Below are 27,378 nucleotides of genomic sequence, written 5' to 3' on the forward strand. Positions count from 1 at the left end.
TGGTTTCCAACACACCAATTAGTCCATACCATAGCAAATCCCACGTCTGCTTTCTTCAAGGCTGGGCCGTCATTGGTGCCATCCCCAGTCACAGCCACCACCTGCCTCCGTTCTCCAACGGTACTGTCAATAATTCCTGAAAGATGGTAGGAACGTCAGTAGAGGGCAGGCACAGAGAGACCCAAACTGGCAGCAAAGCATCCAGCGGCAACGCAATGGGTCATTTTCCAAAAGCAATTCAGATTGTGGTGGTTACAGCTTAGGGCCAATGATACCAAAAGGGCAGCCTCTTCCCATATGAGGCTATCCACCAAAGATCACCAGGGAGACCCTTTCACACATGCCACTAAGTATAGTTGGCAAGGATATATTTTATTTTGGGGTGCTTAGACTGTGGAACTCTCTGCCTCCCGAAGCTTTGTGCAGCTTCCCCTTTGCCAATGTTTCACTGTCAGCTGAAGACTTTACTGTTTCGGCAAGCGTTCAGTCTGCCTGCTGATGAAGAAAAAGGGGTTTTCTAAGCTCAGTTGGTTAGAGCAGAGCTTTCCAAACTGTGTGCCGCGACACGTTAGTGTGTTGGCTGCAGTGTGTGGGTGTGTTGTGTGAAAGCTCCCCGCGCTCCTGGAAAGGGGTTAATTTAACCTCTGACTTGCTAGTAAAACGGAATTACCATGTCGCAAAATGATGCATGCCTAAAAAGTGTGTCATGAGAAGTTTGGAAAAGTCTGGGTTAGAACATTGTGTTGATAACACCAAGGTTGCAGGTTTGAGCCCTATATGGGACAGCTGCATATTGCAAGGGGTTGGACTAGGCAATTCTCAGGATCCCTTCCAACTCTACAATTCCATGATTCTATTTCTCTTAATTTTTTTAATTGTTATTTAACTACTTTTGGTTGTGAAAGCTGCATTGAGTATTTCTTTCCCACATTGGAAGGGCAGGATATAATTTTCCAAGCAAAGGTCTGTTTCACACATGCAGGTTAAAGGCGAATGCACAGAATGCTGCTATAGGGAGCTGGGCTCTGCCCCCTCTATTCTCTTCCCCCTCCCACTTTCTGGAGGACATTTCTTTGGAGGGCAAGTTCCGTCACCTCAGAAGTCCTTACCTTTAACAAGTGTGTGTTTATCTGTGGGTGAAGATCGTGCCAGGACCCGTAGCTTGGGCCAAATCTTATCCAGTTGTTCTTGTTCCACCTGCAAGACAAAACCACAATCTCACCAATTGGCCTGGAACAGGAGCTTGAGAACTGCTTTCCTCTTTCCTCCTACCTGGAAGTTCTGAGAACTCACAAGTGACACCTGCTTATCTAAAGGCAAACTAATATAATTTCACAATCCAAGGGGTTGTGCCAGCCAATCATGTGGGTAAAAACCCACTCTGTCCATGCTAACATGGATCTCATATAAAGCATGAGAAGGTTGAGGTTGGATGGCCACCTATCATGGATGCTTCAGTTGAGATTCTTGCATTGCAGGGAGTTGCACTAGATAACCCCCAAAGTCCTTTCCAACTCTACAATTCTCTTGATTCTACCCTGAGCAAAACCAGCCAGCTTTATAAGTGGCTGGAGTCAGCCCAGGTGCAAAGCAGGAGGCCGTAGAAAATACCTGTAGTATTAAAAACAAGCACGGGCAGGGAAAAGCCCTCTCTATAGCTGCATTCTAGCCTTGCCAAGCCTGCACTTCAGAGCTAAGAGTTTCCTTCTCAGGAGCTTGAAAAAGCTCATTATTCCCCAGAGATCACAGAATGAATGCGTTACACAGAATGAGACACATTTCAGAAGCTGTCAAGCGGGGAGTGGTCCTCTAAATAAACTGACCGGGCCCCTGAGTGGCTTCTACACCACCCTGTTCCCTCAATCCCTTATTCCTCTCACCTCTCCTTTCTCGTTGCGGATCAGCCGGTTGAATTCCTTCCCTTCCAAGCACAGGAAGTCCTCCCCAGGTAGCAAGATGCCACACTTGGTTGCAATGGCACGGGCTGTGTTGATGTTGTCACCTGTAACCATCCGGACAGTAATACCAGCGCGCTGGCACTTCAGGATTGCATCAGGCACCTGTAGGAAAGCCATGAGATAACAGAGTCAGGAAGCTGGGCCGTGCATGCATGAGGCAGCGGGAAATCATGGATAAAGCCTGAAGAGGGAGCGGGGAGGGTGGGGAACAACAACTATAAACTAACAGGAAACTCATTACCTGAGTCTAGATCCTTATGTGGTCAAAATGATACATCTGTGCTCAGGAGGCTCAGGGGGAAAAACCCAGGTTTGCAGAAGTAGAAAAAAATACTTAGGAAGAAACCTTAACTGTGGAAGCCCCACCACCTCAACAACACAGTAATTGTTTTAAGCAGGCTCAGTGGCCACAGAATGCAGACAGTGAGGGGGAATGGAAAACCAGGGGAGGGAGGGAGGAGATTGGAATGGAGTATCCTGAAAGATGGGCTAGTGGGTTGGCTGGAACGCTGAACAGGAACACTTCACTCTGCAACATTTTGTTCCAAGTTTCACTTGGGTTTTTATGTCCATACATTCCAGACAACACTGCAATGCAACTGCTCCAAATGTAGGTCATTAAAAAAAAAGAAAGCAATAAATATTTGTTTAAAGATGTATATCCTGTTCAAGTTATTTCCACTGGACTTTCAACACAGTAACAAAAAAAGTTATGCAGTTATCTTCAGATTCTGTCTCTAAAAGTAGCTCATTTCGGCTACTTTTGGCTACTTTTGGAGAACCTGCTCCCTGCCTTACAGGCCTCCTCCACCTGGCCTAGGAGGGCAGGGTTCTTCATGGAACCTTGGGTTGGGGTATTGCTTAGTGGGGCTTGTTGTTATTATTACCCCAATTATTTAAAATTGTTTTAACTTTATTTATTTTAACAATTTAAAATGGTTTTAACTTTAATTTAACTTTAAATGATCTGATTATGGATGATGAGGCTTCCAATTAGTTTCCAGACCCAATTCAAAGTGCTGGTTGTGACCTATAAGCTCTAAACAGCTCAGGGCCGCAATGCGCCAAAGACCACCTCTCTCCATAGGAACCAATCTGGACCCTCCGATCATCATCCGAGGCCCTTCTTTGTGTGACTAAAAATAAGAGATTGCCTTCCACTTAGTCAAAAATAAAAGGAACTAAGAGGAAATTGCCATGAACTGCAAGCTGAAAGTGCTCTGATAAAGGGTTGTGTTCGTACATGACAGATCCCCTACTGCCTGAACTGTACAAAACCTAAACGTAAGCTGTCATTTATTTGTTACTTGATTAAATTTAGATCACAACCTTCCTCCCAAAGGAGCCCAGGGTGGTCCATGCATGATGACCTTTCTCACACACGAACATGCATTTCACTGTAGGTAGGTACAAATCTGTGTGCTGAGAGTTGGAGCCAATTGTGGCTTCTCAGAAAATGCACGGTTCGTAGCCAGGCAACAAGTTTTTTTCTGAGCATTTTCTGGAATAGGCACAATTTCTTGCCTCTAGGGAGACATAAACTTGTTGCGCACCCCCCCCCAAATGATGCAGCATCACTTGGGAACCTCTGGAGCCACGATGTGGGCAGGCGAGAGGTGGGTTTTTTTACCACTCGCCCGCTATGGGACAGCAAAGTAGTGGCAGGCCAGCCTCCCGCCTTGCCCTGCAACACTGATTTCATTGCTGCATCCCTGCTCTAATAGGCTTTATCTTGTACCGAGCAAGCCAGAACAGGGAGGGAGGGAGGGAAGGAGACATTACTAAGGCACCAGCAAATTGAATCACCGCCTCCAGAGCTACTGCATGCAGGGCATCTGCAAAGCCATTTCCAACCCCAGATAATTCAACATCTAATTAAGGAAAGACGCGTGCAGGGGGCCAGCGCTGAAATGTAATCAAGAGGTAGGCCTGGGATGGTTGATTCTGTTAGGTCAGTTGTCTGCTTGTCACCACCATAGTAAGCTGTGAGAGAAAACAGTGTGTGGGAGGTGGGGAGAAGCAGGCCGAGGAGGCGGGTGCTGGATGCTCAAAAACGTGTCCCTTCCCTCAGCAGCCTTCATTCCCTGTCAGAATCCCTGCAGTTGCTTCTGTGTGGAATTTGTAAATTAAAATTGCCTCATTCAGGATGAGGCAGGGTTCCTGGGCCCTTCTGTAATTGCTTGGAAGACAGAATTAAGATATTTGCCACACCTCCCGCAGCACCGTGACTGGAAAAGCAGGGTGTGCCAAAATTCCCTCTTCCAGGCAATTCCTAACACAGCTCTCAACTTCTCCAACAACTGCACAGTAGGGTAGGATTCAACAGGTATAGCTTCCCCCCCATTAATGTGACTCTGTGGAGGACAAAGCTGTACCTCATGACTTTCTCATTGCTCTGTAGCTGCCAGAATCTCACAGGGGCCTTTTCTTCACACTACCAGCCTTATTGAAAACACAGCATCGCAGCGGCTTCTGGGCTGTATCCAGAATTCTCTGTGCACAACAGAGGATGGGCAAGTTTTGATGTTGAGCAACAGAGGAATACAGTTGTGCTAGCAGAAAGATGCTGCACAACAAACTATGCAATCTATTGTTCCACAAAGTTGCCAGTAAACTGGTTACCTAGCCTCTTGCAAAACAACATTCCGCTGGTGCAAAATACTTTGCCAGTGGAAAATGCATGCCACTAAGTGAGTTTAATTTGGCGCTACATTGGATTCAACCCACTGACTGTAAATGGGAAATACAGTTATCTTCAAACTCTGGCAGAGAGTGAGGCAGGACCGTGATGGCGGCAGTCAGAAAGTTTATGGGACTAAGGCATTTAAAAGCAAATGAGCAGGATCAGATAAATAAGAAGCCAGGTCTGAAGTTCAGCAAATCAGATGGACCCATAAGAAAGCAGTGCACAGGACTCAAGAAAAAGCAGAGCCGTGGCAAAGATAGGAAGTGACAGCAGGAAAGAAGAGGGGGCGGAAAGGGCAAAGGAGTCCAATATACTGAAAGTCTGAATTGGTGATTAAACTAACAGTGACAAATGAGGAAAAGTGGCAAGGTGGATGTTAGAGAAGAGGCCCAGTGTAAAAGTCACTGGTTTGCACAAGAGCCATTCAAGGGAACAAGCATCAGGAGAGGAGACAAAGATGGGTCTGAAGGAAATGAATCTTGAATACAGCTGGGACCAAATGAGACGAAAGAATATGATTCAGGGGAAAGAAGTGATTTGTCTCCTCCTTGCGCTAGGCAAAAATCAAAGAAAGCCGTGCTGGTACCTCTGGCCGAACAGGGTCCTCAATGCCAACCACAGTGATGCAGGTAAGGTCAGACAGGATCTCGTTTTCCGTATCCCAGTCAGGCTCAACTCCAGCAGGGAAATCCCGATAGGCCAGGCAAATGGTACGCAGCCCCTGACAAGCCATTGGCTCAATCACTTTCTTCACCATCTCATCCCGATCCTTCACCTTAAATATTCTGGGTTCCCCATTCTTGTCCAAGATTTTTGTGCATCTGCATCAAAGGTAGGGTGGGGAGAAACAGAAGGAATGATAAACATGTATTCCAGAAGCTGTATTCATGCAAGCAAAGGCAAAGAGCTTTAGGTACGTGGTCCAAAGGGATTGTGCCTTAGTGAGGCATGGATTACACACTATTTTACATACAGGAGTACATTATCTACTTTCTCCTTCCTAGAATAACAATGAGAAGGGTTGTGCTGCCCTCTTTAATGGAAATTCTGTACTGCTGCCCATTCCTAACTTCAGCCTTAACCTAGCTTTAACTTACAAGATTGTCCACAGATTAAGGGCCTGTTGAACTTCAGCAACTATATTAATGGGACAGAGATACCAAATACATTGTGATGCATATTTTGTTTGTGTAATAAGTAACTTTCATAGCCACCTGGAGAAGACCAAGAGGTCTACATCCATTTGCTGTAGAGATTGGGGGGAAAGATGGCTCTATCATTTTTATTATTTTATCTATTAAATTTATATCCCCACCCTTCCTCCCAAAGAAGCCTAGGGTAGCAAACAACAAGTGATAAAACAATAAATAAAACAATCCCAGTACAGATGTAGACAAGAAAGAAAGTGAGAGGTGCCTCATGTCTAGAGCAGAGCTGTCTTTCTCTTGGAGAATGCCCCCCCACCAGTGGACTGGACCATTGACTGGACAAGTTGGGATAAATAGAAGGGAATTGAGTAGGTCATTTTTAGGCATGCTTTGGGGACCTACAGAGTTTCCAGCACCTCATCCACGGCTACAGGACAATGTGGTGTAGTGTGTGTTGGACCAGGACCTGGGAGATCAGGATTCGAATCCCCACTCAGTCACTGGATGAACTTGGGCCAGCCATTGTCTCTTAGCCTACCTCACAGGGTTGTTGTGAGGAAAAATGAGGAAGGGGAAACCATGTATGCTGCTATCTTGAGATCCTTGGAAGAAAGGCGGGATAGAAATCAAACAAATAAATAGAATAGAACACAGGCCTCATTCTGCCCCTACATGCATGACTATCCTCTTTTTGAACACAGTGACTTTGACAGGCTATGAATGGGCAGCAGGTATGATCTTCAACGGTAAAAACATGGAAAGGAAATACCATTTTGTGGGCACAATAGGAGGGAGTGAATAACTGTTGGAAAGCAGATTCTTTCATAACTAGCATGCATCACTGAATATTCCTCAACCCATGAAACTACTTGTGTCATTAGTATCTTGCCACTTCAAAAACCCAGAGGAAATTCAATGGTTAAGGACTCCACTTATGGCATACCGCTAGGCCAACATAAGCAGCAAAAAGGAAGAGACTATGAAATTATGCAATTGGGTTGGAATAAATGACTCTCATGGTCCCTCCCAACTCTACAGTTCTATGACTCCTTGCAGTGGCATGAGCGAGTAAGAGAGAACCTCTGTTACAAAAATCACGGAAATATTAAAAGATAAGGCACCTATAAACTGTGTTGAAATCCAAGTAATTAATGTGTAGCATGGAACCATAGAGAAGATATCTCCTACTTCAAAACCCATGAGTTTGTTTGATCCTAAGTCAGCCTTAGTTCTGATGTTCCTTTGATGAAAATGGATACAGTTTTTATTATTCCAGACTGCAGCACCGAATTAACCATTATGACAGTGATGCTCGGTTCTGAGTGTGAGTTTGGTACCTGCTTTATCCTTACCAGTGTTTGTGACATTGGCCAATGTTTAACACAGAGTAGTAAAGATGGATGAAATCTGCCCATCTCAGTTTGGACTGGGCTGGGTTTTTTCAAGCTTTTTCAGCAAAAGAGAATTCTTGGAAAACAGTAGACCATCCCTATGATTCTGTGAAGCTCACCAAGACCTAGCATCTGGGAGAACCTCCATCATCGCCAACTATCTTTCATCCTCCCCCTTCCTCGTTTGTTAAGATGGGCTGAACGTAAGGAGGGAAAACAGCAGCCTAGATAGTTGACTCAAGCTTTTCTTCGAAGCTCAAACCAGATATGATGTCACTCACGCAATTATCAGTTCTGTTAATGTGTGAGTGTTGCTTTTTTTAATCAAGTAAGTAGCAGGTGTAGGGGGGCTAATCTGAATCAGGATGTTGGTGTATGTGTATGTAGTGGCTTTAACCCTGGGGCCCTACTGCAGTCCTAATCTGAACCGAGACCTCCTACAGTTTCCAATGCAAAGAGGCCCCAGCTCCAATCTGGGACTGTAGTAGAGGAGAGGAGGGTTACCTTCTGACTCTAATCTGTGGATTTGGTCCCCTGCTCTTGCTGTTTACTTTTTAAAAACCCATTCCTGTAACTGTTAATTGTGGGAATTACCGTAAATCATGCCTATTTTGGCTTTTAAATGTCCAGCTTTCTGCAATAAAGGCCCCTGAGTCTGCCTAGATATTCCATTGCCAGTGGGAACTCTGGGAAAAGTGGTAAAGAAGGGAAATGGAAAACAACAAGAAGAAGAGTCCTGTAGAAGCTTAAAGACTAACAAATCTATTACAGCACAAGCTTTCCTGGATGACAGACTCATTGCTGTTTCTTTGCACCCACAAACTCACAGTTACCCTTCTGGAATATGGCAGAAAGAATCACCAGAGACCCCAACAGAGCCATTAGGAGAGAAGTTAGTTACTTGCGCAGGAGGATCTCAGAGGCTCCTTTGCTGTACATGCGGAAGCTCCCATCTGGGTTCTTCAGCACCGTGCTCATGGATTTGCGGACCGAGTTGAAGGTGTACACCTTGTAGAGTTTTTCCTCTGGCACCTCATTGCGGACGGCTTGATAATCCTGCTTCAGGTCCAGCACAAAACCCAGAAGTGCACATTCCGTCTTGTTTCCAACTTGACGTGGGAGGCCCCCTTCTTTCTCTGGTGGCTAGATTTCCCAAAACGAGTGTCAGTAAACTAATGGCAAATCACATCTAAACAGCCATGGCCACTTGCACCCTATCTGAATCTGGTAAGCACAGAACAGGAAGGGAAAGCCAGTGGGACTTAGTGGGTACAGCACTGGACTTGGACCAGGGAGCTGTGGGTTCAAATCCCTACTCAGTCATGAAGCTCCCTGGGTGAACCTGATCTAGTTGCTGACCTTGAGCCCCACCACCTCAGAGGGAGAATAAAATTACAATGTGGGGATTGGAGGAGAGGATTAAACCAAATATATGCAGCTATCATATGAAGAATCCTTTTGGATCAGAATTCCCCCTCTCCAGCCTGGCTGTGATCCTGGTAATTATCAGCCCCTTTAGCTCATGCTCTTTGCATTAAACAAAAAACCAAAAAACCATGCATGCTAATGCAAAGAGGAGCTTAACTTTCTGTCTGGTTTGACCCCAACTCTGAGCTCCTTGGAGCAAAGAGGCAACAATATGCAATGAAAAACATTTGGATTTGTCCATGGTGGGTTCCTGTCACTAGAAGAGAATTTCAGAGGTAAAAACGACGAAAATCCAAAGTGAGTTAGCTAGATGGCTGTTATTTTTATCTTCCAGAAGTCAAAGCCTTAATCTCTTTAGGCTTCAGTTTCTATCTGTGAGAAAGGGATATTAGCAGAATTTCCTTACCTGTCAGATTTGTGAAGCCGAGACCTCTTCTGATCTCAGACTGACTGGTGGGTATTCAGATTTCTCCTTGTCAGTCCCAGATCAGAGGAGCCAACTGCACGGCACTTCCCTACCTCACTGGAGAGTTTGGAAGGTTTATGTATATTAGACATTTCAAAAAGAGCTTCATATGCTATTTTTTTCCAGACACGAAGATAACTTTCATGTTTGAGAAAAAAGTGCATTTGTTAACACATGAAAGGCACGGTGTGTTTTTCTGCTGCAAGCAGCCAATACATGTAACAGGGATCCAAGTCTGAGAACAGAGATCCCAGCAGACGTTGCTTTTCCCTACACAGAGATTAATCCTGTTGGAAGTGAGACCGACCGACCGTAAGCTAGTGACAAATGTCCTGCTCTCCTCCCTACAAACCTATTGAGGCTCTTCTGTTCCTCGGTAAATATGCTGCAGATCAGTGTGACAGCTGATAGTGTTGGTTCACAGATTCACCCAGGTAAAAGAACATTGATGGGGAGAGCATTTGCAGCAGAGGCTGTTGCATCCCTCCATCAAATTAAAAAGCAGGCACAGTCCACTGTGAGCTTGATGCAGCTTGTTCAAGCTCCTCCTCCTCTGTCCATCTGCCACTCAAAAAGCAAAGAACACACTTTGGGGTCAGGGATGGGACAGCAGGTGACAGAGGGCTGCCTCAAAGATGAGAGAGCCCTGCCTGCCTCACTCCTTTCCCTGACTGTTTATAAAGTGAAGATATTTATTTTATTTAGGAAGATTAATAAAACAGCTCTCTAAGCTCTCTCGTAAGAGGATGCCAGCATGGTGAAGCTCACAGCATCTTTTTCCACTGTGGATCAGAGGGATTGCAGTTCAACCTCTGGGATCTTCAGGAGAAAATGGCACTGGTAGCATCATTACACAGAAAGCACCTTCACTTGTCAGGAAGGAGAAGAAGCTTGGTTAGGCTCTCCTTTGACGGAGCTGCTTTCTCCATCTGTGGCCCCATCCTGGTTCCCAAAAGAGATCCCCCTCACCTCAGAAACAGGGCTGTAGGAAGCAGAAGGAACTGGGCATTTTCAAGCATTCTTGTGAACACTAAAGATATGCTTGAAGATAACAGATTTAATTGTGGGACAAGCACAAGGATGCTTGTCCATCTTTTGGTTCTGTGGTGGAAGGAGAGAGCATGTGTGCATCGCTGCATGCGTGTTGCACACAGGCACAAATGGAAAGGAAAAGATAACACCAATGAAGTCCACAAGCGCCTGGGCGTGTGCATGGAGTGCCTGGTGCACACTATGCTTTATACACGTAGGGAAGAAGTGTGTGTGCACTAATCCTTCCACCACAGAATGACAATCTTCAGGTGGATGAAAGGCCCTACTAAAGTCCTCTCCTTGATGAACTAGATGAAGGGTGGCAATGCTAGCTCCTTCACAAAGCCAGGACTTACCAAGATTTTAGAGGTGTAAGCAGAATTTATTGCAACGCCGTTGATGATGAGGTCCAGAATCTTGGGCAGGATGGCTTCTGGGTCAGGGATCTGTCTGTAGTGGGTGTCCCCCACATAAGCTTGGACCACAGTCATACGGTTCATGGTGAGAGTACCTGTCTTGTCTGAGCAGATAGCAGTGGCGTTGCCCATTGTCTCGCAAGCATCCAAGTGCCTAACCAGATTGTTATCTTTCATCATTTTCTGTGCAAGGGAAACACAGGAATCACTAAGAAGGGTTACGGAGACTCAATGGCAAAGAGGCAGACTGGCCACTGAACTAATGCAAAATGCTAGTCTCTTTCTGCAGGGCCTGCAAAATGGAGCTGTTCTGACAGGCCTTTGGTTGGGGCCCAGTCTGACCCCCCTCTTTTTTTGTTATAATACCCAGTATGTAAGTGGCCTCCCTAACCCTTTCCACCAGCTCATATAAGACCAGCACCAACAGTTGGGCCTGCTAAGCACTCAATGCTCCCATCCCCTATAGTCACAGTGGTACCTCGGGTTAAGTACTTAATTCGTTCTGGAGGTCCATTCTTAACCTGAAACTGTTCTTAACCTGAAGCACCACTTTAGCTAATGGGGCCACCTGCTGCCGCCGGAGCCCGATTTCTGTTCTTATCCTGAAGCAAAGTTTTTAACCTGAAGCACTATTTCTGGGTTAGCGGAGTGTGTAACCTGAAGCGTATGTAACCTGAGGTACCACTGTATAGTTATAATCCATGGGTTGCCACCTGATTTTATTCTGCTCTAAATTTTATTTTAAGCTGTATTTTAATTGATTGTGTGATTTATGTTTTTAATGTATCATACTTTGATGTTAGCCTCCCTGAGCCTGGTCCTGGCCAGGGAGGGCGGTGTATAAATGAAATTTATTATTATTATTAAGCATGAAAGAAATCAAAGTAGGGGAGAGGAAGCAAATATTGTAAATCTGCCTCTTTGGGAAATAGTTGTAACTAAACAACCCCTCAGTGATGTGCCAAACAATATTATTCTTAAATGCCACATTAGAGTAAAAATGAGAGAGAGAGATGAACAGACCTCACATCTATCTTAGTTTCTATCTAAGCATTTGGTGTAAGAAGTGGAGTCCGGCTCGAGCTGAGTAAATGTGCTTCTTATTTTAACATTGTAAAACTCCGACTCCAAGTGCTTCTAGCCGCTCCTTTCATGCACTCCAAAGAAAAAGGCACCTTACTCTCCACTTCCTTGCACAATAAATCTGTTGTGGCAAATCCAAATCTAGCCTTTCCCCCTAAAACTGAAGAAAGCAACCCAACCTCCAGATCCAGCCCTGGCCTGTCTCCCCCAACCTGGCAGCCAGTATCAGGTCCAAAATCTCTTCTGGCTTCCAGCCTCTCACCTTCACAGAGTAGGCCAAAGAGATGGTTACAGCCAGAGGCAAGCCTTCAGGCACAGCTACCACGAGCACAGTGACACCAATGATGAAGAACTTGACAAAATACTGGATGTAGATGGGGGTGCAGTCGGCCAGCCATTGCCTTCCTTGAATCCCAAAGGTGTCAATCACAAAATACAGCACCAGGATAATGACTGTGATGGCTGACATAATCAGGCCTGAGGAGGAGGAACAGGAACAGAAAGAGAAGGCAGGTGAAGGCAGACCACCAGAAGATCATAGGGTTGGCTGGACTACAGTGATAATTTTATAGTTGCCAACCTGGACTGAGGGGTACTAATCAAAGCTTACTGATTTTAGGTCTCACATTGGAGAGAACTGCAATGCACCAGTTAACTTGCACAAGAGCACCTCGTCTCTGTGTCATCTCTCTTTCCTCCAAGAGGTGTAGAGACTACAACAGAGGTCAGTGTGGGGTGCTTGGTTCCCAATGTCAAGCATCACTGTCACTTAGCAAGAGGGAGAGATACAGGGTGCTCAGTGTAGGGGCACGAGAAGCTGCAAACCCAATCTGACCCTTCTGCCATCGCCTCAGCAGCAGGCTGAGCTCCCTACACCTTGCACTCCCCCCTCTCAGTAAGCAGCAGCAACAACCAGTATCAGGAAGGCAGGGGCGAATGCAAAGTCACCCCCGTCTGTCACTGCCACATGTTACCAATGAGACAATTTTGCCCCACCTTTGAACTCATTACTCAGGATGAAGCTTCTTTTCTCGGCCTCGTAGCTGCAGAGAAATGGTTGGCATTGCTTGTGCCTGCATCTGCTCTGAGAGCAATTTGCTCAAAGGCAAACAAAAAGGAACAGTCTCTCTAGCGAATTTTATTCATTCAGTCTTCCTATTCTCCCCTTCCCCCTTTTTTGAAAAAGTCATGAATCAGGATTTTTCAAAACACTTGGGTTAGCAGGGCTGGCAGGGAGGAAGTCTTGGTTTATTTTGGCCAATTGGGGTGCAGTGTCAACTGGAATCTCAGCTGGACCTAGGAAATAGGTAGCTGTCTTCTACTGAGTCAGACCATTGGTAAACTTCTAGCACAGCACAGTCTACACTGACTGGAAGTGACACTCCAGGGTTTCAGGGCAAGAGTCTCCCCACAGAGGCTGGGAGCAAAGTCTTATCTGCAGAAGCTGGGGATTGAACCTGAGACCTTTTGCATGCTCTACCACTAAGCTATGGCCTTTCCTGTAAGCATTACATGCAAATGATTTTAACAAAACCCAAACAGTATGTATTTTTTTCCTTTACAGAAAAGCTGCTTTGGGAGTTGGAAATTCAGAGCACAGAGGCTGCTCCTGTTTCTCTGCCATAAATGGTTCCTCCTAAAACCAGTTTTCCTAAAAACAATTTCTTATAAAGGTCTTTGGGGTGTTGTACATGTTTGCACTTAGGCCCTAAGGCAACAAATTTAATCAAGAGCCATTCTGACATCATTCTGATATGGATCTTTGTACAGTTACAGTGGGAAGGAGGCCACCACACTTTAAAAGAACAAGGAAAATTAAACCCAGCCAGAACTTTAGTTCATCTGGCCCAATATTATTTCCTCTGACAGTCAACAGTTCTTCGAATTCCCAGGCAGCTACCTGAGACCCTTCAGCTAGAAATGGTAGGACTGAATTGGGAACCTTCCATGTACAATGTGTTCACATTACCAGTGAGGAAGCAACAGAGAACGTGGCATTCATACAGGTGTTTTCAGATTTAATCCCTGGTTTTCTAGTTAAAAGAATTGCAGGTAGCAAGGAGAGAAAAGACCCTGGGGAGGTGTTGCCAGTCAGAATAAATACTGAGTATGGGGCTGGGTTGACAGAGCAATCCTATTTACACCTACTCATAAGTAAGTTCTGTTGACTTCATTCTGGTATGATCCTATTTAAGGGCTTGCCCACACTTCTGCTTGTCCCGTGCCTAGAAAACATGAGTCTGAGTGGTTTTTTGCCTGGCCCATACTTTTTAGGAATGGTCAAAGTGGATTTCCCCTTGTCCTGCTCCTTTTACAGGGAAAACCTAGTCTTTAGTGCTAAATCAGAGCAAATGTCAATTCAGAGAAAACCTGAATTGCCATTTGCTCCAACTGAGCAATAAGGAGTGGTTTTCCCCAGGGGAAAGCAGTGGGACAAGAGGAAGTATGGATAAGCCCTAAATGCACACAGGATTGCAGCCTAAGTCAGATTTTGAATACTTGAGTAGAATTGCACTTGACTTCTGTCATGAGTGGTTTGGATCTGCCTTCCTTGCCCATGCACAACAAACAAACTAGGAAGACAGCCTTGCAAAACGGTCAGATCCTGCCTCTATTAACATGCTTACCTGCTTTTCCAATCTGAACTGCCAAACGGGTGAGTTTCCCCTGCAACACTGACTTCTCCTTCTTTGGGACCTTCACCTTCTTCTTCTCCTCCTTCTCCTCGTTTTCCACCCCTTCTTGGCTTTTCAGTGGCTGGATCTCCAGGGCCACACCATCTTGAGTTTTTGCTGGATCCAGGGCGAAACAAACAGTGGCCGAATGAGTGGGAAGAACAGCTGAGAAACACTTTAGGTGCAACAGAAAGAGAAGGAAGGACGGCACAGAGAGGGAGAGAGAATCCCAGTGCACAGGAACCCCAACAACAGACACAGACACTTGGTAAACCTAGACATCCAGGGAGCCCTGTTCCACATCCCTCCGGAACAGATGACTGAAGCAGGTGGCAAAAAAATCCCCCCCTCCCAAAGGCCAATACATTTCAACATCTCAGATGACTACACCTGGAAGGAAGGACAGCCTTGCTAGGAAGGCACAGGAGGCACAACTCTGGGGATCTGTTTCCCAGATCGGCTTGCTGATTTGCTGCATGTCCCTGTGCAAGGCATCTCCTCCATGAGCATTTCTGTAAGATGGAGTTATTGGTACTTACCTCACTGAGGTAGCAAGGTGGAAGCGGTGCAAAACCTAACCTGTGGACAGCTATTATACTCAGACTCCCATGGCATGACTAAAGTCCTCTGCTCCTCAGCAGAGGCTGGTACTGGCTATTTTAGAGGCAAGTGCAAGCATCCAGGAGCGCAGATGGACAAAGTGCAAGGAACCTCTGTCCAGGCTCTGGGATGGTTTACAGCTGAAGAACTCAAAAGAGTTCAACAAGTGATCCGAGCTGCTTGATAGTTAATATTTGCAGGAGGTTCTCCTTATAGAACAGCAGATAAGATTAGCTCTTATTTTAAATCATCACCTGAATAATTGATACAAAACTAGAATTGTTTTTAGCTGGAAAATCTTTCCTCTGATCAGATCCCTTGCATTGATCATTTTAAGGCCTCTGGGAGCTAGTCTTTTTCACTGTACATAACACAACAATTGTGGAGTTGTTGGGTGGGGAGGGAAAGAGGAAGGTTAATTATGAGGGGGCAAGGACTGAGTCAACTAATAGGAAGGGAATCTGTTAGTCTGTTTCCCACCTGTCACTTTTGTGGGCTAGACCACAATGTCTTTGGAACCTCTCCAAAATACAAGAGGCAGATCCTCAACTGGTGCATATCAGCACAACTGCAGCAATCTGTGTCACCTCCAAGAGGCAAGGATTCAATCCCTAAAATCCCTGAAATAAACAAACCAGTCCCCCCCCCACCTTTTTTCTCTTCCCAAAGTGATGCGGGTTCAGATGAATGTGTACGTGGCTGCTTTGTAACTGATCTGCACAGTTAGGGTTGAAGGACATGATGGGGGAGTGGGGGCCAATCCCAAAATAACCCAAGAGTTCAGATCAGAAGGAGGGAAAACTCAAAACTGTTGAGAAAAAAGGAAGAGAAAGAGAAAGAGAAAGGAGAAGGTATAGGAAGAGGGAGAACAGACAGGTGCAGAAATGGGCTTCTTCACCATAGCCTGGAAAGAACAGGGGGTGAAACATATCAGAGAATAGACACTCACTTTGATTCAAAAGGCCATGAGAAGAACAGAGTGTAATGACCAGGTGTGCTGGACCCACCTCAGGCCCCTGATTAAAAAGTAAAGATTTAGGGGTTTGGAGCAGAACGGGTGATCCTGGGCATTTATGCAGCTTAGCACAATACCACCAAGCTAAAATATTGTGGGATCCCACAGGATGAGAAGCTGCAATTTCATTTTCAGCACAACCTCACAAATTTAACACTGGGGGGGGGGGAGTGCTTTCTTATGTTCCTTGACACTTTTTGCATTTTTGTTTACATCTTGCGTACAGCAGCCTATCCTTTCTTCATGAAGAAATGAGCAATTTTTGAAACTTAGGGACTGGAGAAAAATATGTATGAATAAAACCCTGTCAGCCCTGAAATGCAATGCTCGGCTAGCAGGGGGTGCTGCAACGCCAGATATGGGAAGCTGCCCAGCAAGGACGGAAGTGGTGGGTGGTTAGCACTATGTTAATCATTACACCCTCTTCTAGAACAACAAGGCGAGATCCCGCCGTAGCAACAAAGAGCACAGACTCATGGGAAGAAGGAAGGAGGAATGCTCAGTAGTTAGTGTGGTGCTGGTTCAAAGGATGGAGAGGCTGGTTACCTTTGTTGCGATTTTCGGGGGCTCCGGGTTTTTTACCTGTTCAGACAAAGAGAGAAAGGGTGGAGCACTGAGCACACGGTTTGTGACATCGATGTCCCTGTTGGTGGACACCCGTATGCGGGGGCTCAGTGCTCTCTTGGGGAGGCTGTCGGACATGGGAGGAAAGCTATGCACGACACAGCTGCCACCTGGGCTGAGCACCATCGCAACAGGGCTGGAGAAGTCCAACGTTCCTCACAACTAAAAAGGCCACTGCAAATCCCCACCTTCCAGCTCTCGCCTTCGCTCTAATGGAAGCAGCAAGCAGCTGCAGAAACAAGCGCTGCTTCGAATCAATGGAACTAGCCTTGGGACTAATGGATATTGGGGAAGTGATGGTGGGGTTTGGTTCAGCTCCCTGCAACAACAAATGGGGAAGCTTATCCTTGGACTTCCATTCCATGTGGAAGTTCTAATCTAGAGACTCCCACACTCTGGTGCTTCAGGCCCTCCCTGCCTCCCAAACCCAAATAAAACATCTTCAAAAGCATTAATATAAGGAACCTCTTTGGCTGCTCAGGTTACATTCCAGAGCAGCTGCCAAATGCTAAATAAAATTCTTTGCTACTCCACTTTCTTCAGGAAGGAGATCTTTGTATAATGGAAGAGCAGTACAGAGCTTGCCCAGAACTGTTCCTACTGAGGAATGAATCATATTGGGAGAGTTGCAGATTGACTCCAATCCTCTCTACAGTTCATAAACAGTGCTAACAGAAGCAGGCAATTAGAATGCATAATATGCCACAGCCATATAAGTCCATGGCCCACAGTGTGATGCAAACCTGCAAAGATCAGAGAGAGCATCCCCTCCAGCAAAGCAGCTTTGCATCATGGATTTCAGTCTGCCCTCAGCAGACCTGAATAAAGTTTGGCATGCAGATTTTGCCAGATGCAGCCCTTTTAGTTGAGAGTAATTAATCCAGAATAACTATCACACCCTGATTTCATACCAACCAGTCAATTTATGAACTTAAAAGAATAGGAAAAATCCATCCTTTTACCATTTATTCACTGCCCCAGTTTGTAAGTATGGAACAGCGGCTCAAAAAAGGAAAAAGGAAAAAAAGAGTGTGTTGGGGCAATAAATCTGCATTAAGTGACTAACAGCACACAACCCTACACACACATATTCATGCATAGGTTCCATGGAATTTGATGGGATTTGCACATACATAATTATACAGCCAGACTGAGTGAGGAGTGGAATGGTTATCCTGATGGTAATGTTCTGATTTTTAAATGTTCAGGATTCTTTATTTGTATTTTTTTTTCCCCAGAAGAGAGAGAGAACCCCACCTCCGCCAACATGACTACTTTCTTTATGCAACTAGGGCACATACTGAATAATATTGCTCAGTATTTTGGAGTGGGCTGGGCGGGGGAAGGGGGTCTGTTTTTACTATGGCCGATTAACTGGTCTGCTTGATTCAGCAGCTACAGTTTCTGCAGAGCTGTGTGGGTGTAGAAACTCTACTAAGCCTTGGGGGTGCGGCTCAATACATTTTGCATCCTCCAGGCACTAAATGATGTTTTTTGGTGAAGCTAGTAGGTACTACTGCAGGTATTTCAATTTCTTCCAGTTCCGAATTTCCAAAAGTTTAGGAAGAAGTGGCAACTCTTGTGTGTACGAATGCACACACCTGACTCTCCAACCCAGCTTCATCAATATATTTTATTTTTAGTTCAAGACAACAAAACAAAATTCCCTGGAGAGACAGTGTTGACTCCCATCTGGCTACTGAGGGAACAACAGTCTCTTCTCTGCTTCACTTTGTCCCTGTCTGTTTAATGCTTCCGACATTGGCTGTCCATTAGTATTGTTTCAGTGGGGAGGATGCTGGCGATCCCACTGCATGGCTTGCCGGGTTGGGTTAAAAGTACAGGTGCCACTTCTGCTAACTGCAGCAAGCAAGTCAGACCTGTGGGCAGGGTTCTGTTCGTGTAAATGACATGCCAACGTGTTTCGGTGGAAAGTGAGAAAGCATCAAAGCCTTATTTGGAAACCAAACCTACTGTGAAGAACTGGGTGTGAATTAGATTGGCTTATGTGCCAGCATAGTCAAATGCACGCTGACCTGCTCTGATTCAAATTGACTGCTTTGCTATAAACCAGCTCTGATCATGCTTAGCATTTCAAGTACTGGTGTAGAGCCAGCCCTTATCATGAGTATGAAATCAATGGTTAGTTAGGACTGTCTGGACCAAAGCTACTATGATTCAGTTTGAGTTTATTCTTCTGAAAAATTAAACTAAGAATGACATACCCCACAGTCTTCTAGTCCAACCCCCTGCAATGCAGGAATCTTTTGCCCAACATGGGGCTCGAACCCACAGCTCTTGAGATTAAGAGTCTCATATTCTGCCAACTGAGCTATCCCTTGGTCTTTCTGGGGATGAACAAGTTAACTAATGTATTTGTAAAATGCTACATAATGTATTCCTTATTACTAATTTCAGTGATAACATGCTCCAAGCAGTGTTCTTCCATCTCTAGTTCCCCACTAGATGCTGTTGGACTCTTAGCCAATGGTTAGGGACAATTAGCATTGTAGTCCAACAATGTTTAGGGACCCAAGGTTGGAAAATACTGCTCTAGTGGACCATGGGCACCAGCCTGCACAGGTAGCTGGTAGAAAGAACATAATTCTTTCACAAAACACCTCTCTCAGTCAAGTAATCCATGAATGATGGCAGAACATCCTACTGTTCCCTCTATTCCAACTTCAGTAAGGCAGGAGCTTCATAATTTCAGATTACAATAAAAAACAGAGGAGAAATGTGTACTTGGTGGCAATGTCTTAGGGACAAGGAGTTTGGGGAGGACTTTGATCATTCCAATGATGTGTCAACTTCCCTTTCAGGGTTTAGAGAACATGAGGAAAATTCTACTTGATCACACTAAGAGTTCTAAAAGAGAACTCAGACATATGTTTTTGGGAAGCTCAGAAGCAACAATCCTCAGTCCCATTGCTTAACTCCAGCACTGGGTATTCAGAGGTGTAATGCTATCATGACTAAATAGCCATTGATAGACTATTGACTTGTCTTTATCCTAAGTAAACTCATTCTCTAAGTGCCTAACCTTATGCAGCCAAAACGACACCATCCACACACAACAGTGAGGTATTAGCAGACTTGGAGGTTTTTAGATGTTATCTGCCCAGTCCTGTGGAACGCTCTCCCAACAGAGATTCAGCAGGCATCTTCTAACTTTTAAGCACCTGCTGAAAATTTTTCTTTTCTGCCAGGCCTATCAAGGCGATAAGGTACTTCCACAATGGTTATAGATGCCTGTTTTTAACATGTTAATGTTTTTATTCTATGATATTATGTTTCATATTTCTACTCTGTCAGTTGCTTTGATATTTTTACGATAAAGTGGTATATAAATATTTCTTATACATAAGTAGCCCAGTGCAAACTGCACATTCTCAATTCCCAGGGAATACTGACTGTTGGCGTGGGGGGATGGAACTGGATGTTTGAGAGAATGTCATGGCTGGCTGGTTGCTGCCCTATTTGTTCCACTCCACACTGCAACACTTTGTTGAAATTCCCACGTGTCCCTTTTAAGAAAGCTAACTCTGCCAGCTTAAGAAGGTAGCTCGGTGAAGCAAATCCATGTATTGTTTCTAAAACTAGTTATGGATAGTAGACCCCAAGGAGTCCTGTCCCCACCAAGCCCACCCCAACTTTTCAACTTTACTGAGCGGCAGCTGAATAGGAAACAAGAAGAAGTTGCTGGAAATTCACTAGCCTCTTTCATTGGCAATGCCTGTACCAGCTACATCTTGAGTTCACAGCACTGGACGCAGAACTCCCAACATCTCCTCTTCCTAAAACTCACAGGGTTTCAGTTCAGACACTCACACAAAGGGGAGCATGTGTTCCACTCCAGCCACCAAGTGTCAATGCACCTAAGGAACTCTCAGATGATGCTTCCCACAAAAGCCTGGCTCCAGAATCTTCTTACCTTTCTTGACCTTCTTCTCCTCTTCCCCTTCTCCAGCACCCAGTAGAGTAAAAATGATTCCAGTTTGTGAGTTGATACCCACAGCCGAGACCATCATTCGACCAGAGCCCTCCATCACATGAGTCCCTGTTGAAAAGACAAGGCAAAATGTGGAGAAAGGCAACCACGAGGAATGGAGAGGAGACAACACAATGAATTCTGCGAGAAAGTGCAGAGAAAAATAGAAGATGGAGCCTCATTTCTAGGCTCACTTGCGATTTCCAGAGCTTCATGTGTGCGCTGGCTTCTCCATTCATTTCAATGAAAGGGGCAGCAAAGCATACACAAATAAGTGCATGCACAGAGCTGGCCTCTCTGCTAAGAAGGAATGGGGAAGCTCTTTCAGATGTGAACTCCATGAGCAAACGAGAGCCCACATGCCCACAACAGATAGCTGGATAAGGGCAACTCAGTTCCTGAGCTACCCTTGCTTTTTCCTTCCATAGATCCCCATGCAGAAGAAAGGCATCAGGGATGTTATGCAGAGTGAATGATTTTGCTGGGCTACAAATGGAGTCCATTTGTATGGAACCCAGCACACATCACCATGTGCTTACTGAGAAAGAAACTGGAGGAAGAAGCCTGTTATGCTGGCAGTTCAAAGTGTGCATGCTCCTCCAGCAGAGGATCAATCTTTAGGCCTGTCAACATAGCACCTCATTGCTCAGAGTGAAAGAGGATAATCCTGTCTATAACATCCTAGAGCATCAGAACATAACTTCTCTACCACAGAAAAGCTTATGGAATCTCCACTAAGGATGGCCAGCAGGGCATGGCTATAATTACAAGCAGATGCCCCCAGGATAAAAAGAACTCGAACACAACACCAAATGGGCTGCAGTTCAACTTATTGTCCCTAATGTATACCAGGATCCGAGTTGGCAATCATGACAGACTTACCAGAAAGCAGCATGGGGTCTTTATCCAGAGATTTCTTCACTTGGTCTGACTCCCCAGTCAGAGAGCTCTCATCAATTTTCAGATCATTGCCTTGGATCAGAATCCCGTCTGCTGGCAACAAATCACCTGGAAGATGCAAAAATCAACATACTCTCAAGAGTTTTCAGCTATTCTCCTCCAAACCTGAAGCGACTCCATTTTCACTAATCTCTGAGATCCATTTAGAATCTTGAAAGGAGAGAGACACGAAACTTGCATTTCTACAGAAAGACAGGTTATGGGGTTGGCGTGATGCTTGCAGGAAAGAAAGAAAGTTCAGAACAGATATAGATAGTATGTGGGTTTTCAGGCAGGCTAATAACTGGGACGCGTTAATATGAATCTGAAGGAATCTGATGTTTTCATCTTCAACCTTATTTTTTGGCTCAGAAATCTTATTTGCACAACTACTGAATAACCATGAGTGACCTCAGTGCTGGGTTCTTCATACTATACAGCAGTTTCTCTCCTCACTTCTTTCTAGAAATGCCCATCTTCCAACTCTGTTGGTCAGAAATAGGAGGGAGAGTTAAGGAGAAAGAAGGCTTTTTTGGTGTGTTGTTGGAAGATGGGCATTTCTCTGACCAACTCTACAATACACCAAAAAATCCATTAGCCCTCTTTCTCCTTAACTTACTGTTAGATTCCCCATCCCTGCCGTTTGCCCATAATATCTTCCCACATCATTTTTCACCTCCTACACCATACCAACACAACACTGCCCCAGCTGCTCTCATAACTTTCAGGCCTATCACACCCACCTCTATCCTCAGGAATGAAGTTCTCTGATGGATAAGAGACATTTCCATTGCCAGTGCAGAACATTCACATAGCTCAGGGATAAGAACGAATGACAAAAAACCCCGTGACATATGGAAAGAAGGAGCAGATTGTCCGGCCAGTTACAGTATTTTACTCACCATACTTGATCTGAGCAATATCCCCCACCACAATCTCAGCCACGGGGATTTGGATAACCTGCCCCTTCCGGATGACCGTGAACTTCTGTTCCTGTTCGATCCGACTCTGGAGGCCCCGGAACTGCTTCTCTTTGCTCCAGTCATTGAAGGCCGTGACCAGCACCACAATAAAGACCGAGAAGAGGATGGCTGCTCCTTCAATCCATCCAGCTTGAGCCTCACCTTCATCCTCTGCACCAGCTGCTGCTTGCCCACACACTGCCATGGGATGACAGAGAGAGAGAGAGAGAGAGAGAGAGAATGTTTTCAGTAACAAACTTACTTTTACAGCCACTCTCTGCCAGTTGCCCTTCACAAAAAAACCATAAAACAGAATTATTTGCTTGTGACACTAGCATAATACTTGCTACCTGCCCATATTATGATGAGCAGGTAGTGAGACTAGGGAAGTAATAATGTTCTCCAAACCATTAATACAAAATAAGGAAGGAACTAGTCTGGTTTTTTTTTGTAACGAGTGCCCTTGGTGAGTCCCTTTGAAAGCAGAGGAAGGCACATTGCACTAGAAGCTCAGAATGGCAAAGAGTCGAAAAGGGAGGAATTATTTTTATCCACATAATAAAGGTCACTACATAGCATATTAACACATTTTCAAAAGCATAAGTCTAAAACCCTCTACACACTGACCCAAAGTGAATCCTGCTGGACACAGCAGGACTTACTTCTGAGGGAAAATGTGTGAAGATTGGGCCTGGAGCCTTGTAGCTGGACAGTGGCAAGGAAAGTCTGTGTACAGTTGATGGAAAACTCCTATTCATTGAAGGAGACATGCTCAAGGACAGCCCATTCACAAGGCATTAAATGTCTTGATGACACCGACCAAGGACATTTAAGAAACATAAAATAACAAAAGTACCATTTGCTCTTTTCCCACTGTCATTCTGGCCCTATTTATTGCCCTTTATTGCTATTCCAAACCACCTTGGCTCACAGGTTCAACATTACTCCATCTCTGAAAGGTCATACCCATACAAAACCATTAGGAAAAATGGTTTCCTCTCTTGGTTTGACATGTTACCCCACAAAGCTGTCCCACCCCCAAATTCAGGGGAAACAAGGAAAAGTCCACAAACCAAATCAAACTGTCAGAAGGTACCACAATGGTTCTCTCTGACCCCACCAAACCTCAAAGCCATCCCCAACACACACCTTAACTTCTCTCCTCTCCATCCTTCCCATCTTAGGGAAGCAGTAAACAACTGTACCTAGTATCCTAGATCATGAAGACTGTAATTTCCATGCAATTGAAAATATGTGAAGGGTCTCAGATGAAAACCTTTGGTGGCATTCAGTGTCGTGTTGATACAATTATGCCATGAGCACAAGCATTTCTGCTTGGCCGGTGCGGTGATCTCCCCTTCCCATACCCATCCACACTGTTCTAGGGGTTCTCCTGACCCCCTTACAGCAGATTTGGGAGAGGCATGGGCTGTCTGGGAGGGGCACCCTCTTGTGCTACCAGGAATCTCTGTGCTGGCTTCCATTAGCCCACCATATTGCTTAAATCCAGCCCTCTGTGTTTGCAATGACTTCAGATGTGAAGGCTCTATCATTAATGATTACCTGTTTGTAGGAGCGGATCACTTGATGTTGCTATCACCAAGTAATGAATACGCAAGCATGAGCCAGCCCCTGGGATCTTAAAGTTGGAAGGATCTACTGAGCTATCAGGTTTAGCATCTGCCTGCAAGGCACAACCAGTAGTAGTTGTGGTTCTTTGAAGCTCCCTAAGATACTTGCTAGCAATCTGCCCTGCTTCTTTTGGGATGCAGGCTGAGAGCTGTTCTTCTTTAGACAAGGTTTTTAATATCCCTTAGGACCCAGGTTTTAGCTGGTTTATCTAATGCTTTTATGTTTATTACTGTTTTATGTGTATTCTACCATGTTGGAAGCCACCCTGATTTTAAGATGGGTGAGATACAAATAAAAATAAAATCAAGTTACCCATATGTCAGAAGCAGTGCCAAAAGATGACAGCAGGTGCCTGCAAAGTGGATGGATCTAGATAATTCAGGCAAGTACCCAGATGTTATAGGGTGGGGCAGAAACCTCCTCAGGGCCACCAGCTAATCCAGTTTGGGAAAGATTTTTTCCCCCAAGCTCAAATATGGCTCATAGCAATTACACTGTGTATACGTCTGCAACTACACTGGAAAAATCTGGGAATATTTTATTTATTTAGTTGTTTTTTTACTCCTTTCCACTTAAAGTAGCACTCATAGCAGCTTACACTTAAAATTGCAATATAAAACCCTTCAAACTATATAAAAGCAACAGCCTAACCCAGCTCAACCCAAATGCAACAGCTGTAACACCAGACGATAACAAAAATGGGTGAAGAGGACAGTGTTTGCTGACATTTAAAAGAAATTGATGATGGTGACAGGTGAATTTGTCTGGGAAGGGAATTGCACCTCTGGAGCGTCACTACCCAAAACTACTTTCAGGTGGCACTGTTTACAATGGCTTTCGCTAATTAAACAGAATTAATTTTGAGTGTGTTTATTGTGCACAGGAGCCACCTAAAAATAATGCCATCTGAGAAAAGAGCCTGACTATAATCATGGTTGTGTGAAATTTGACTCCCTGCAGGTTCAACATGCAAGAACAGAACGTGGAATGTAGCACAGAATTTGGAATCTTGAGAACTTTCAGGGGGAGGATTAAGGAAGAATACTATGAAATGTATGAAGCCTCTACCCCTGCAATCTGGCATCATCACAAAATGGCCCACAGCAGTATTTCATGTACGTACGTATGTATGTACGTACGTATGTACGTACACACACACACACACACACACACTGCTTCTGATCTCACTGTTTTCTTTAGTGCTGACATTATCAAAACCAGCACTGCTCTTTAAAAATCACAGGACTTAGACCGGGCTGCTAAGAACAGCCTGCTTTAGCTAGCAAATTTTTAGGGGAAATATTTAAATTTTATTTATTTATAAAATTATTTATATAGACCACACTGTATTGTAAAAATAGTAGGCCTTTGGCCAGGGTCTTATTAGTCTGTTAGAAACATCTACATCAAAATGGCCTTGATCTCAGTTTTCAGGAAACAAAACAAATCAGGTGAGAGCAAGTCCAAATATCTGCCACTGTTCTGTAACCTTTCTGCAGGCCACCTGAATGGAGCTTGCAGGCCACCATCTGAAAACCTTTGTTCATCAGAGCTCTGTTGATGTGCAGCCCTTTTGCTTCTCCATTGTTATGTAAGGAGGAAAATTGGACTAATCTTTACTGGAAACCATGCAGCACGCAGAAGAGGAGAGAATTATTACTATATTCCCCAAACTGCAGAGATAATATCTTCCTAGACAACAAAAAGACGTCCTCTGATCAACTTGCTTTCATCCATGAGCCTGATGGATGTTGCTAAAGGCTTAGCGTAAAGCTTTTTGAAATGTCCATGGAGGTTCGTCCACACAGCAGGCAGCAGCTGACGCAATTATAAACACATTAGCCGGTAAAGGTAAGCTCTATAAAAAGAGCAGCTTGCTGAGCAGCAAGGGCCACACTGGAAATTTGCCGTCAGTCGTGGGCTGCATCTAGTTTTCAGATTTTATTTGTGTGGAATGTGAATGGTGGTCATAATCTTGCAGCAGAAGAGCCACTTAAAATTGTGGGGTTCTTGGTCCCATCCCACTTAGTGGACATATTACATGAAATTTCCACAGGAGTATAGATGTCTGTTGCACGTTAAAGATGAACAAATTTCACTGTGGCATAAGCACTCCTGAATGGCTCAAGTAATGTAAATGGTGGAGTTAAACAGAACAGAATGCAACAGCAGAGCCTGTGACAATTCTGTTAGAGCTTACATGCAGGCCACTTACATGCCACTTCACATCAGTAGTAATTGACCGACCATATTAGTGCAGTTGAGGAAAGCAGCAATTCAACTACAGCTTATCAGTGTGGTTCCATACGCACCTATTTAGGAGATATCTCCATTGCATTCAGAGAAACCTACTTCCAGGTGAGTCTAAATGGATGCTAACTAAGCCCAGTGGCCCTTCACAGCAGTAGTGATGAGCAACCTTCTTCCTTATGAACCTGCCCATATACTGAAGCCATCATCAGGGACCAGGGACAAGGTGCTTCTCCTCTCTGAAATTAGGTGGATGTCTTGGTGGAAATTAGGTGGAAGCCTTCTTGGCTGAAGCACCTAGCCCTCCCACCCCAGGGAGACTCACTTGGCAACCAATCCTGTCTTCATGGTGCCAGGTAAAGATAAATTCCATCAAAATGCGATCTAAATTGGCTTTATTCTGCCTCCGTGATACTCTTGTGTGTTTTAATCATGCCCCTGCTATCTTAATATGTTTGGTATGTTGCTTTGATATGGTTTTAATTACTCTTATAGATTGTTCACTGCCCTGAGAGCCCTAAATGCCCTAAAAGCATTGTGGGAGAAATGATCATACTCAAATCTACTGGAGCATTGGTTATCCCATGAATTTGAGAGTGGCGAACAGATGGAATGTACAATCCCCTCCCACATGAAGTCATGGGAGTGATTTGTGGGAGCAATCTAGAGTAGACTTCTCTTAGCTGGTGCCATTTAGGTATTTAAACTACAACTCCCATCAATCCCTGTCTTCATGGCCAAGAATGGTGGGAGACTGCAGGCAGGTTAAGACCAAGGCATGCGAACATGACAAATACCATCTGGTGGGTTCCAAGTTGGAGAAGAATGAGTTAATGGAGGTCCTGTGAATTTAATATATATTCATTTATTCAAACAATTTATATATCCCTTAATGGCAATAGTCTCTAAATGGCTTACAAAGATGCAATGCAAAAAATAAAAATCAGTTAAAACTATAGAATCAGACATGAATAAAAATGCCTGCTTAGATGATGATGATGATGATGATTTAAAAACCATTACGCTCTGGAAGTTAAGCAGAGAGGGGCCTGTTTGACCTCAGCTGGAAGGCAGTTCCATAA

The 27,378-nt window shown here is 44.6% G+C and overlaps 1 protein-coding gene across 18 annotated transcripts in view; it reads right to left on the reverse strand.

The window, feature by feature from the left end:
- The window catches only part of ATP2B4 (ATPase plasma membrane Ca2+ transporting 4), a 164,761-nt gene that overhangs the window by 35,284 nt on the left and 102,099 nt on the right, over window positions 1–27,378 (reverse strand). For 11 of the 18 annotated variants that reach the window (XM_083445511.1, XM_083445520.1, XM_083445512.1 and 8 more), the window contains 12 exons: window positions 22,355–22,612; window positions 21,396–21,521; window positions 20,457–20,582; window positions 16,445–16,480; window positions 14,236–14,400; window positions 11,871–12,085; window positions 10,466–10,708; window positions 8,085–8,326; window positions 5,231–5,465; window positions 1,881–2,060; window positions 1,110–1,197; window positions 30–136 (listed from right to left, as the gene is read on the reverse strand). In XM_083445511.1, coding sequence (XP_083301637.1) covers window positions 30–136; window positions 1,110–1,197; window positions 1,881–2,060; window positions 5,231–5,465; window positions 8,085–8,326; window positions 10,466–10,708; window positions 11,871–12,085; window positions 14,236–14,400; window positions 16,445–16,480; window positions 20,457–20,582; window positions 21,396–21,521; window positions 22,355–22,612 — 2,021 coding nt within the window. The remainder of the gene's footprint in view (window positions 1–29; window positions 137–1,109; window positions 1,198–1,880; window positions 2,061–5,230; window positions 5,466–8,084; window positions 8,327–10,465; window positions 10,709–11,870; window positions 12,086–14,235; window positions 14,401–16,444; window positions 16,481–20,456; window positions 20,583–21,395; window positions 21,522–22,354; window positions 22,613–27,378) is intronic. The other 7 variants (XM_083445526.1, XM_083445516.1, XM_083445527.1 and 4 more) reach the window with 1 other exon arrangement.

The sequence above is a fragment of the Podarcis tiliguerta genome (genome assembly GCF_965153285.1).
Source record: "Podarcis tiliguerta genome assembly, chromosome: 6".
Taxonomy (NCBI): Eukaryota; Metazoa; Chordata; class Lepidosauria; order Squamata; family Lacertidae; genus Podarcis; species Podarcis tiliguerta.